At 37.3% G+C, this 12,232-nt stretch overlaps 1 protein-coding gene across 16 annotated transcripts in view; it reads left to right on the top strand.

The window, feature by feature from the left end:
• The window catches only part of LOC126299310 (battenin), a 225,610-nt gene extending 217,176 nt beyond the window's left edge, over positions 1-8,434 (top strand). For all 16 annotated transcript variants that reach the window (XM_049991115.1, XM_049991114.1, XM_049991118.1 and 13 more), the window contains 2 exons: positions 5,277-5,417; positions 7,230-8,434. In XM_049991115.1, the coding sequence (XP_049847072.1) occupies positions 5,277-5,417; positions 7,230-7,352 (264 nt within the window). In that variant the 3' untranslated portion in view covers positions 7,353-8,434. The remainder of the gene's footprint in view (positions 1-5,276; positions 5,418-7,229) is intronic.
• The last annotated feature ends 3,798 nt before the right edge of the window (positions 8,435-12,232 follow it).

Genomic DNA, 12,232 nt, shown 5'->3' with positions numbered 1-12,232 from the left:
TTCGATTCTACACAGAGTACGTGGAAGAACTTGCCCCCCTTCTAACAGCCGTGTACCGCAAGTCTCTAGAGGAACGGAAGGTTCCAAATGATTGGAAAAGAACACAGGTAGTCCCAGTCTTCAAGAAGGGTCGTCGAGCAGATGCGCAAAACTATAGACCTATATCTCTGACAGCGATCTGTTCTAGAATTTTAGAACATGTTTTTTGCTCATGTATCATCTCATTTCTGGAAACCCAGAATCTGCTATATAGGAATCAACATGGATTCTGGAAACAGCGATCATGTGAGACCCAACTTGCATTATTTGTTCGTGAGACCCAGAAAATATTAGATACAGGCTCCCAGGTAGATGCCATTTTCCTTGATTTCCGGAAGGCATTTGATACAGTTCCTCACTGTCACATGATAAACACAGTAGGAGCCTACGGAATATCAGACCAGCTGTGTGGCTGGATTGAAGAGTTTTTAACAAACAGAACACAGCATGTTGTTCTCAATGGAGAGACTTCGACAGACGTTAAAGTAACCTCTGGCGTGCCACAGGGGAGTGGTATGGGACCATTGCTTTTCACAATATATATAAATGACCTAGTAGATAGTGTCGGAAGTTCCATGCGGCTTTTTGCGGATGATGCTGTAGTATACAGAGAAGTTGCAGCATTAGAAAATTGCAGGAAAATGCAGGAAGATCTGCAGCGGATAGGCACTTGGTGCAGGGAGTGGCAACTGACCCTTAACATAGACAAATGTAATGTATTGCGAATACATAGAAAGAAGGATCCTTTATTGTATGATTATATGATAGTGAAACAAACACTGGTAGCAGTTACTTCTGTAAAAATATCTGGGAGTGTGTGTGCATAACGATTTGAAGTGGAATGATCATATATAATTAATTGTTGGTAAGGCGGGTGCCAGGTTGAGATTCATTGTGAGAGTCCTTAAAAAATGTAGTCCATCAACAAAGGAGGTGGCTTACAAAACACTCGTTTGACCTATACTTGAGTATTGCTCATCAGTGTGGGATCCGTACCAGGTCGGGTTGACAGAGGAGGTAGAGAAGATCCAAAGAAGAGCGGCACATTTCGTCACAGGGTTATTTGGTAAGCGTGATAGTGTTACGGAGATGTTTAGCAAACTCAAGTGCCAGACTGCAAGAGAGATGCTCTGCATTGCAGTGTAGCTTGCTGTCCAGGTTTCAAGAGGGTGCATTTCTGGATGAGGTATATATTGCTTCCCCCTACTTATACCTTCCAAGGAGATCACGAATGTAAAATTAGAGAGATTCGAGCATGCACGGAGGCTTTCTGGCAGTTGTTCTTCCTGCGAACCATACGCGACTGGAACAGGAAAGGGAGGTAATGACAGTGGCACAGAAAGTGCCCTCCGCCACACACCGTTGGGTGGCTTGCGGAGTATAAATGTAGATGTAGATGTAGAGGGAAGACCGTATGGCTCTGATGCACCATACTGCATCTGCAGCAGAAATTTGAGCAGCAGTTGGCACCACACAGTGAACTGTTACAAACTGGTTACTTCAAGGGCTGCTCCGAGCTAGACTCCCTGTAGCTCCCTGCATTCCACTGACCCCAAACTACCACCATTTGTGGCTTCAGTGGTGTCAAGTGAGAACTCATTGGAGGGTGAAAGCTGGTCCTGCCTTGGTGCCACTGATGGCCTTGTGTTGGTTAGATGGAGGCCAGTTGACAGCCTGCAACCAACCTGTCTGCTTGCTAGACACACTGGACCTTCACCTGGAGTTATGGTTTGTGGTGCAATTTTGTAGGTGCACTCTTGTGGTTATCCCACTTACATTGACTGCAAATTTGTATGTCAGTAGAGTGATTCATCATGTGCTGCAATTCACGAACTGTATTCCAGGGGATATTTTCCAGCAGAATAACACTCATCCACATACCACTGTTCTAAACCAACATGCTGTACAGGGGGTCGACATGTTGCCTTGGACTGCTCAATCACCAGGTCTGTCTCCAATCGAACAAGCATGGGACATCATCATCCACTACTACCATTAACTGCCCCTGTATTGATTGACCAAGTGTGAAAGTCATGGAACTCCATCCCACAAACAGACACACAGCACCTGTACAACACAGTGCATGCACATTTCCATACCAGCATTTCACATTTTGGGGACTTACCTCACGCTTTCATTAACCAGTGATCTTACTATGTTAAACACTCAGATATGTTACTGAGACTAAAGTATTCCCGAAATTTGATTACTCTACATTAATTATTTTTTGGTGTTGTTGTTTTTTTCTATCAGTGTATGTTTGTACAGAATATTATTATATCAGTTGATAGCACTGCCTAAGAGCTTACTTCAGCTGTAAAAAATTAATGTTATTGTTGTTGTGGTGGTGGTGGTGGTTGTGGTTGTGGTTGTGATCTTCAGTCCAACAACGGGTTTGATGCAGCTCTCTATGCTAGCATACCCTGTGCAATCCTCTGCATTTCTACATAACTACTGTTATCTACATAAATTTAAACCTTCGTACTATAGCTAAGCCTTGATCTCCCTGCAAATTTTTTACTCACAACACTTTACTCCATTACCAAATTGACGTTTCCTTGATGCCTTAAAATGTGTCAACCAATTTTTTCCTTTAGTCAAGTTGTGCCATAAATTTCTTTTTCTCTCATTCAGTTCAGTACCATGTCATTAGTTACTCAATCTACCCACCTAATCTCGAGCATTATCCGGTAGAACCCCTCTTCAGTATCTTCTGTTCTTTTCTTATCTGTTCCTCAGTCATGTTTCACTTCTGTACAATGCTACACTAAAGGCAAATACCTTCATGAGATACTTCCTAACATTTAAATACATATATATTTGATGTTAATAAATTTTTGTTTTTAGGGAATGCTTGTCTGACTATTGCCAGTCTGCATTTTATATTCTCTCTACTTTGGCCATAGTCACTTACTTTACTGACCAAATAACAAAACCCCTCTACTACTCTTAGTGTCTCATTTCCTAATCTAATTTTCCTAGCATCATCTGATTTATTTAATTTATTTTGAGTACATTCCATGACTACAAAGGAACTTATATCTGCAAAATAAATAAAATGGAGGGAAAGTTATACCTCCTTGTGACTGGATACAATTTATGATCTGATACTCCTTCTGCACCCAGTGGTGTCAGCTGTACGTTGGACATTTCTCATCCCACATATACTCCTCACCTAGAACTGTAACAGATTTGTCTTATTGCAGTTCCGATAAGTCATTTTACTGATCTACAAGAAATATAGATGACATACAAGAGAGATGAATGAGGTTGCATTAGTAGTGAGCTTTATTAAACAGATGGTGTTCAGAAATGTACAGTAGAACTCTGTTGTTAAGTGAGCTAGAGTGGGAGTAGTAAATCAATGATCTACTATCCATGTGTTTGAGTGTACTAAATCATTTTGCTATAATAACTTTGTTTGGACACATTAGTTACCAAACCACTTGCCATTGGACTAAATTACTAGCCTAGCATGAACAAGTTTTTATATACTAAATGAGTCATGTAAGAGACATTGACCCATTTGTCTTACAAACAGTTGAAGATATCAATACAAGGTTTCTGAAAATTATGTTATCAGTAACTTTTAAAATAAATAAGATATGTTATTGGTTCAAGTTTTAGTTAATCTGTGTGAAAGTATCTATAAAATAGTTTTTCCACACCTCCACTGGAAAATAAATAAAATGGAGGGAAAGTTATACCTCCTTGTGACTGGATACAATTTATGATCTGATACTCCTTAGTTTTAATTTAATTTAGTAAATATTTTTATACTGATATATCATCCTTTCACATTACAGTTAATAAATGTTGTTTTATTTACACTGGAAGCAATTTATTGGTTTGTACCATCTGTGTGGATAGTATTTGCCTTTGTGTTCATATTAAAAAAATATATTGCTGTTCAGATAATATGTTTGCCATATAGTTAACTTTACAGAGATTTGAAACTTCCTGGCAGATTAAAACTGTGTGCTGGACCGAGACTCGAACTTGGGACCTTTGCCTTTCGCGGGCAAGTGCTCTACCAACTGAGCTACCCAAGCACGACTCGCGCCCCATCCTCACAGCTTTACTTCTGCCAGTACCTCGTCTCCTACTTTGCAAACTTTACATAAGCTCTTCTGCGAACCGTGCAGAACTAGCACCCCTGAAAGAAAGGATATTGCGGAGATATGGCTTAGCCACAGCCTGGGGGATGTTTCCAGAATGAGCACACTCCGCTGCAGAGTGAAAATCTCATTCTGGTTTACAGAGATTTGTTTGTTAGGTGGGATCTTGTTTCATTATCCAGATGCCTATCATACTGGGAAAACACTTTTGGATTGCTTATATCCTGTTCCCATTATCACCCTGCACTCAGCCCCTTTGAAAAGAAAGTACCGGTTCCACTGCAACATTCATCACTAAACTCTTCCCTTGAAACTTCAATGCTAAAACTCGGCTGCAAACACTTGTCACACTTCATATTTATACATCTGTTGTTGAGAGCCAATAAAATTTTCAGTTTAACTGACATGTACTCTAATGCATAAATGTTCCAGAAGCCCACAGTTGGAATCTTAAAAAAAGATTCCTTTATGACTCCAAATGTAGATTATATTCAGAGCTATTTTAAGGCTCAAGTGATCACTTTGGGCACCAAAGGTGTGCAAGTGCTAAATTTGCATTCAGGGTTTGGGAGTAATTATAAACAAGAACTGACACAGAAAAAAGTGTATAATAACAGGAGCAAACTCTTTCCAGTAAACATGGGTCTGCAAGTGAACCATTTATGAGATGTAAGGGGCAATCAAAAAGGTTCATTTTGAGGGTGTTGCTGCACTGTAAATGCAACAAAGTGCAACCGCAATGTGATTATATAAGCACCAACATGTAAGCAAGGGATTAGTGGGACGTAGGTTTGATTCTGAATGTCTTACTAATTGCATTACTGGCCGAATTGTGCTCGAAAACAGTCTGTGCTCATCTTCTTCGTGTTTACATTGGCACCACTGCCACCAGGCTGTGATAACAAATCTGAAAATGAAGCTAATTTCAAGCCATTATAATTTTTTATGAGACTGCATTCAAGCAATACCTATCTGTCACTTTTAATATGTAGTTCAGTAACTAATTATTTCACATGAAAATCTGACTCAGTTGAACAGATATGATTTGAAACTATTTAAATGTTTTAATTTAATTTAGTAAATATTTTTATACTGATATATCATCCTTTCACATTACAGTTAATAAATGTTGTTTTATTTACACTGGAAGCAATTTATTGGTTTGTACCATCTGTGTGGATAGTATTTGCCTTTGTGTTATGGGAAGGACTTCTTGGAGGTGCAGCATATGTGAACACCTTTCACAGAATATCAACTGAGGTGAGTATTTTTTGGTTGTATGTTACTGGATGTAATATGAAAGATAAGAGTGGTGTGCTGATAAATTCTAGTAGTTGTATGCTTTGTGCTGTTCTGCCCTGTTTTGCAGTTTCTGTTACTATGCTGTTTTACATATGATGCATTGTGAAATTCAAAATTTTCCAGTGAATTAAATGTTCAAAGAGATTTTGGGATTGCTGTTGGTCATTGTAAACTTCAGTCCATGATACTTCAGCTGGATACCTGCCATTCAGGCGAGCCATCAAAGACTGATGAAGACATTCTGTGGTCCGTCTTGTATAGAGAGCTGAGAGTATTGCCATGCATGCGTCAGAGCCATGGTGATCGAAGGACCACACCACTTGGCAGCAGCACCCTCACTAGTGAGCTGCAAAGATCACCTGTCTTTGACACTGCCCCTCACTGCAGTCATCAGAGTATTACAGCGTCTTTGTGTGGAGCAAATCTCGGAGATGACAGGATTCCATGCATTATCCAGTTGACCGCCACTGTCACAGTTCATTAGATTTCCTGCGATGCATTTTTCAACTGTTTATTTTACAGTGGAGGTCCAAAAAGATGTTGCTGTGGCCAAAAATAATATTTTGTCATACTCCTTTGAATGTCCATTGGAAATATAATGTTCCGCAATTGCACACTTGCTGTGTTATGGAAGGTGAGTGCAACATTTATGTTCTGTGCAATGTTCTTCAACTGTACATATTGTTTGTTATATATAGGCCATACCACACTGGCAAGGTATTTTGTAAATTCCCACATTCTGCAATAACAAGTGTAAATCACTGACCCCAGCAGGTCCAAAATCTTAGATGGTGTGTGGAAAATCACTTTCACCTAAAAGGATAACCTGTTATGATGGAACATGGGAATTTGCAAAATACCTTTCCAGTGTGGTATGGCCTATATTTGACAAGCAACATGCACAGTCGAACAACATTGCACATAACATAAATGTTGCACTCACCTTCTGCAACCCAGCAAGTCTATAATTGCGGAACATTGTATCTCCAACGGACATTCAATAGAGTATGACAAAGCATTATTCTTGGCCGCAGCAACATCCTTTTGGGACTCCATTATAAAAAAAATCCAATCAAAAATACACTGCGGAAAATCTAATGAACTGTAACAATGACTACCAGCTGGATATGTGTGGGATCCTGTCACCTCCAAGATTTGCTCCTGATGTAGACACCAGAATGCTCTGATGACTTAGGCTAGCAGCAATGTCGAAGACAGCTGATCTTTGCAGTTCTGGGTGGTGTGGTCTTTGTGTCATCATGACTGGTGCATGTGCGGCAATACTCTCAGCACACTATATAAGGTGGACTGGTGAATGTCTTTGTCAGTCTTCGATGGCTCACCTGAAGATGATAGGTAGGTGTGCATTTGAAATATTGTGGAGTGAAGTTTACAACCATCAGCTGCAATCCCAAAATCTCCAACAACAGATTATGCATTGTTTTTGGATTATAAAGTTCTTAGTTGCCTGAGTTTTTTGTGCTGTCTCTTCTTTAATTCATTTTTATAGTCTATATGCTACTGAAGGAATGATGATAAAAGCTCCATATCGTATCTTATGACTCCATGTCTATTGCAATTAGAAAATCTCATGGTGAATATTTATGGCTGAAGATTGTACAAATGGCTGACTATATTTAATAAAAGTAAATGATTATTGTTCCCAATACTGCTGAGGAAACTACTTGTGTAGCACTAAACCTTTAATTTAATAATGCATTTGTCTTTAAGAGAAAGATTAAACATAGTAGTCTGATTTGTTCATTTCAGGTTCCCCCAGAAAAGGAGAAGTTTTCACTGAGCATTACATCACTGGCAGATTCACTTGGTATTGGTCTGGCTGGCGCAATATCACTTCCTGTCCATAATGCTATATGTCTCCTTCCTTTGTGAGTGTCAGTGATCCAAGAGTGCAACAGTTACAGTGTAATTTAAATTGTGTGTTTGGTAATTCCTTCTCATAAGGACAAGACCTGTAGCTCATTCTTTCTTTCCAAGTTGTTAGAGGGTGATACATGGTCTTGTATGATCTAGGTATTACCTTGGCTAGCTATTGTCTTTCTCAGCATTTCACAAAAATATTTTTAGTCACACAGATCTGAGTACAGAGACTCTTGGGTTTTGATTTTCCTACCCTCTTATATGAAACATGAAAATGGGGCATTGTAAATAGTTGATATAACATTTGGGACAGCACAGCAGATCTCTTCTGTTTGAATATGATATATAAGGAAGTGTTTGAATGATCACCATCACTGACATGAAAATGGCATTGAATCAAAGGAAACACACTGGACTATGAGGTACTTAAAATTTTATAACAGAACCTGAAAGTGCTCTTCAGGAATGATAGCCAGGAGTTGATTCCTGAATTTCAGTTCCATGCATGTGTATGATAGCACTTTTATAGTGTTACTGTATTTAACGAAGAATATGTATACACATCCTCTTATCAACGTAGAGTATTATGTTACACAGTCTCCTTTGAACAAAATTCCAACACAGAATTGATAATTGTAACTGTGAGAGACCTTTTATGGCTGACATTTTACATATTCTATAAGACTGAGATCTCTAAAATGTTACACTTGTGACTCAAATGACCATGTTGGAAGAGTTTTGATAAAATAATATGGGCCACAGAAGGTGTGGAAAAGTGGTATTGATCTATATATAATGTGTGTGTGTACGGTGCCATTTGTATATTTATGTGCAATTTTTGGTCATTATTTATGACTATATCTCGGCCCTGTACTTATCCAGTTATGGATATTTAACATAAAATTATTGCTCAGCCAATACTGTGAATTCATGTACTTCATATGCATTTACCAAATATCAAAGTGAAACATTGTCTTATAATTAACTGTCTTTATATTTTTTTATTTGTTTGCTAATTTCAGGGCAGATTTGTTGTCTACTGGATTTCTGTAAAAGTTTGATTACTTCAATAAAGAGTGTAATTTTGTTATCAATTTTGGTGTTTTCATGTCATTTCATTGAAGAAATATTTCACATAACAGTCATTTATTTGCTGCAATAGCTTTAGTTGGCATTGTCTCTTCCCAAAGAAATCTGTAAAAACAGTTATACAACAATGTTTGAGCAAGCTTTGGAAATCATGGCACGGTATGGGACTTTACCTGGGACAGAGTCTGGATGGTTGGAATAGGTAGTGTATGGTCAAGAAGGAGCAAACAGGTGAGCAGCAACAGTCATTAATTGTGAATGATTGCTACATGTCCTTTATTGTTCATGTTAACATGCACAACTAATGTCATACTCCTGATTTATCTAATGACATCGGTGGGCCTACAGGTAGAGAAGACACAGACACACTGAGGTGTCTCACTTACTCACTGCCAGATTTCACTGAGCTTCTCTGTTACTAAATGAACTTTGCATGGACTCAACTGATTCCAGAATGTGTAATTGAGCGCTTAGCATCAAAATGAATGATCTACATACAGGTGTGCATTGCTCAATGGTGAAACGTGCGCTGATTTAAAAAGAAAATGGGGTAGAACACTACATCCAACATTATGCCAAACATTATTGTCCTCCCACACATGTGACACATTATACTCCATTTTTAATAAGTTGTAAATCTACTACAGTGTTACCTTCAATGGCAGTTTTAAGTCTGGGAGACATTGGTAGCTCTGACCATTTTAACTGGAGATAACCAGTTGTCATCAGGCACGATAACATGATCAGTAGAGTTGTTGACAATCCAACAAATGTTTAAAAGTAGCAGTACTCTTCATAGCTTTCTGGTTTATGTTAAACTTATTTAAACGAACATTAAATTCAACAAATGTTTAAAAGTCGCAGTACTCGTCATAGCTTGCTAGTTTATCTTAAACTTATTTAAGCAAACATTAAATTCAAATCGTTACCATAAGTGTTTATTAACTATATGTATTTGTTATATGCTTCATCAGTTTTATTTAAACTGAAATGAAATTGACTAATTAGATCAAATAAGTGGGTATTATTGGCAAAAAGATGGAAATGAGTGTTTGAGAAAATATATTTTTGACATTTAGTGTACCATGGGATATCTGGGGTATGGGGAAGAAGTAATTCACATTCATGTACTTGAATCATAAGTTGGTTACCTTGTACCTGTCCAGTGAAAGGTAAATTAAAGTTGTTACACATGAAGATTAATCAAGGCAGTGTTAAAAGAATAAATGATACTATCAGCAAACTGCTTTAGAAATGGTTGAGTTAACAATCTCATCTTTGTACAACAATATCATTTGTGTTTAACATTCATGAATAAATCTCTTTTGTAACTGCATATTCAGCTAACACAAAACACGGTTTTCGAAGGCCAAACAATATTCTTCATAGTCTCAAATTCATTTAAAGCAGTTTATACTAAAGGTAAGATTATCTTCTGCCTGGCTTATTAAACAATGCTCTATATCTCCAAGACTACTCTATAATTGACACTTAAGGGCTTAGCAGAGGAGATCATAGGAGCATTTCCAGACTATGTCTTGACTGTTACACTCTCAAAAGGGAAAAATGAGTACCTATATCTTTCTATGTGAACTCAGATTTCTCTTATTTTGTGACAATGTTCATTTTTCCTTATGTAGGTCTGAGTCAACAGATGTTTTGATATTTTGAGAAGAAAGTTGGTGATTGAAGTTACATGGAAAGATCTCACCACAATAAAAGAACCTTTGTTTTAATAATAGGCATATCAACTCATGCATCGTATTGATGACTCTGTCTTCCCAGTTTTGTGATAATATAATGTGAACTGTTTTTCCTTAAATGTTTTCGATGTCCTCCATCAATCCTATCTGGCGAGAATCCCATACTGTGCAACAGTACTCCAGAAAAGGATTGGCATGCATATCTGGTGAGGACCCCATACTGTGCAACAGTACTCCAGAAGAGGATGAGCATGCATAATGTAGGAAGTCTCTTTAGTAGATTTGTTGAATCTTCTAAGTGTCCTGCCAATAAAACACAGTCTTTGGTTCACCTTCCCCACAACATTTTTATGTAATGGTTCCAGTTTAAGTTGTTTGTAATTGTAAGGTATTCACTTGCATTAACAACCTTTAAATTGGTGTAGTTTATTGTGTAACCAAAATTTAATTAATTTTTTTTTTAATATTCACATGAAGGCCCTCACACTATTTGTTGTTTAGAGCAGGGGTAGTCAACATTTTTCACCTACTACCCACCTTTGTGTTTCTGTTACTAGTAAAATTTTCTTACCACGCACAGGATTCACTATAATGGTGATAGAGAAGTAATTTTACTTTATAAAATTTATGTAGCTGAGTTACAGTAAGTTAAAGCATAAAATAATAGTAACTTATTTAAATGTGTATGTCATAATTTTATGAAAACCAGATGAACAAATTTTTAGAACCCCTATGGCCCACCATGAAAGCTAGACTGCCTACTGGTAGGCCATAGTGATCCACTTAACTACCACTGGTTTATAGCCAGTTGCCAGATTTTGCAACATACAGATATCTTGTCTAGATCATTTTGCTATTAAAAAAAATGCGCCAGGGTTTTTGACCACATTGTCAATATTTAAAACTACTGACGTTTCAATTACTTGCAACAGTGACCGAAATGTTTGCAGTTTTACATATTGACAATGTGGTTACAAATGCAGAAGAATTTTATTGACTGTGACAATGGCTGTGGACCCTACGTTTACATTTTGCTATTCATTTTTTGATCATAAGATGATGATATTAGGTGGTAAATGACAGCATCATCTGCAAATGATCTGAGAAGGCTACTATGTGTGTCTCCTAAATTTTTTCTGTAGATTAGGAACTGCAGAGGGTCAAATATAGCTTCTGTTTCATTCAATGACTAGCTGTTGCTTTCTACGAAGTGTCAAATTTCTGAAAGGAAATCACAAATCTAGTCACACAATTGAGATGATACTCCATAAGTACAAAATTTAATTATAAGCTATTAATAAGGACGGATGTCAAAAGCTTTCTGGAAATTTAGAAATATTGTCACATCAGAACCAAAATCAAGTACAAATCTGAAAGCAGAGTTATCAATGAAATATAACACTTACCAACGAAAGTGTGTCCATTATGAACATCAACTTATAGACAGAACAGAGCTGACCTCCTGGTAGGAGGGTGCAGTTATTTATACAAACTTTGAATATTCCAGAATTGTGGTGTGTATGCACAGGCATACATCAAATATTCAAGAATATTCAAACATTACAAACATAAGATATGTCAAAAACCTTCCAGAACTGTCAAATACTAAATAAAAATAATTGCTGGTGGCAGGGTTTGAACAGCATGCCATCCAGTAACGCTAACCACTACACCACACTGTATGCACCACAGTTTGTGGCAATATGGAATCAACTTGAGGTCCCCTATCTGTAGCACTTATTACTTTTTGTGAATGAAGAGCCAATTGGGTTTCATAAGAACATTGTTTCCTGAATCCCTACTGGTTATGTGTCAATAGATTGTTTTCTTTGAGATATTTCAAAATCTTTAATGCTTAGTACTCCACAGCTTTCAGATATTTATTAAAATACATCTTCTACACACCACGAACTGCACTAGAAAAGTTTTATTTGCCTATCCTGGTTTTTACAATCTTAGACATGTGGAATAGAATATACAAAATGTATAAGACTGTGAGAACTGGTTTTAACAAATAAAACATTTCTAGTGTTGCTCATGGTGTATAGAATGTGTCTTTTAATAAGTATTTCATAATGTTTGAACACAGTATAGTTTCCA

The sequence above is a fragment of the Schistocerca gregaria genome, chromosome X (genome assembly GCF_023897955.1).
Source record: "Schistocerca gregaria isolate iqSchGreg1 chromosome X, iqSchGreg1.2, whole genome shotgun sequence".
NCBI lineage: Eukaryota > Metazoa > Arthropoda > Insecta > Orthoptera > Acrididae > Schistocerca > Schistocerca gregaria.
Note: the sequence above shows the minus strand (reverse complement) of the source record. Positions and strands in the feature narration are given on the sequence as shown.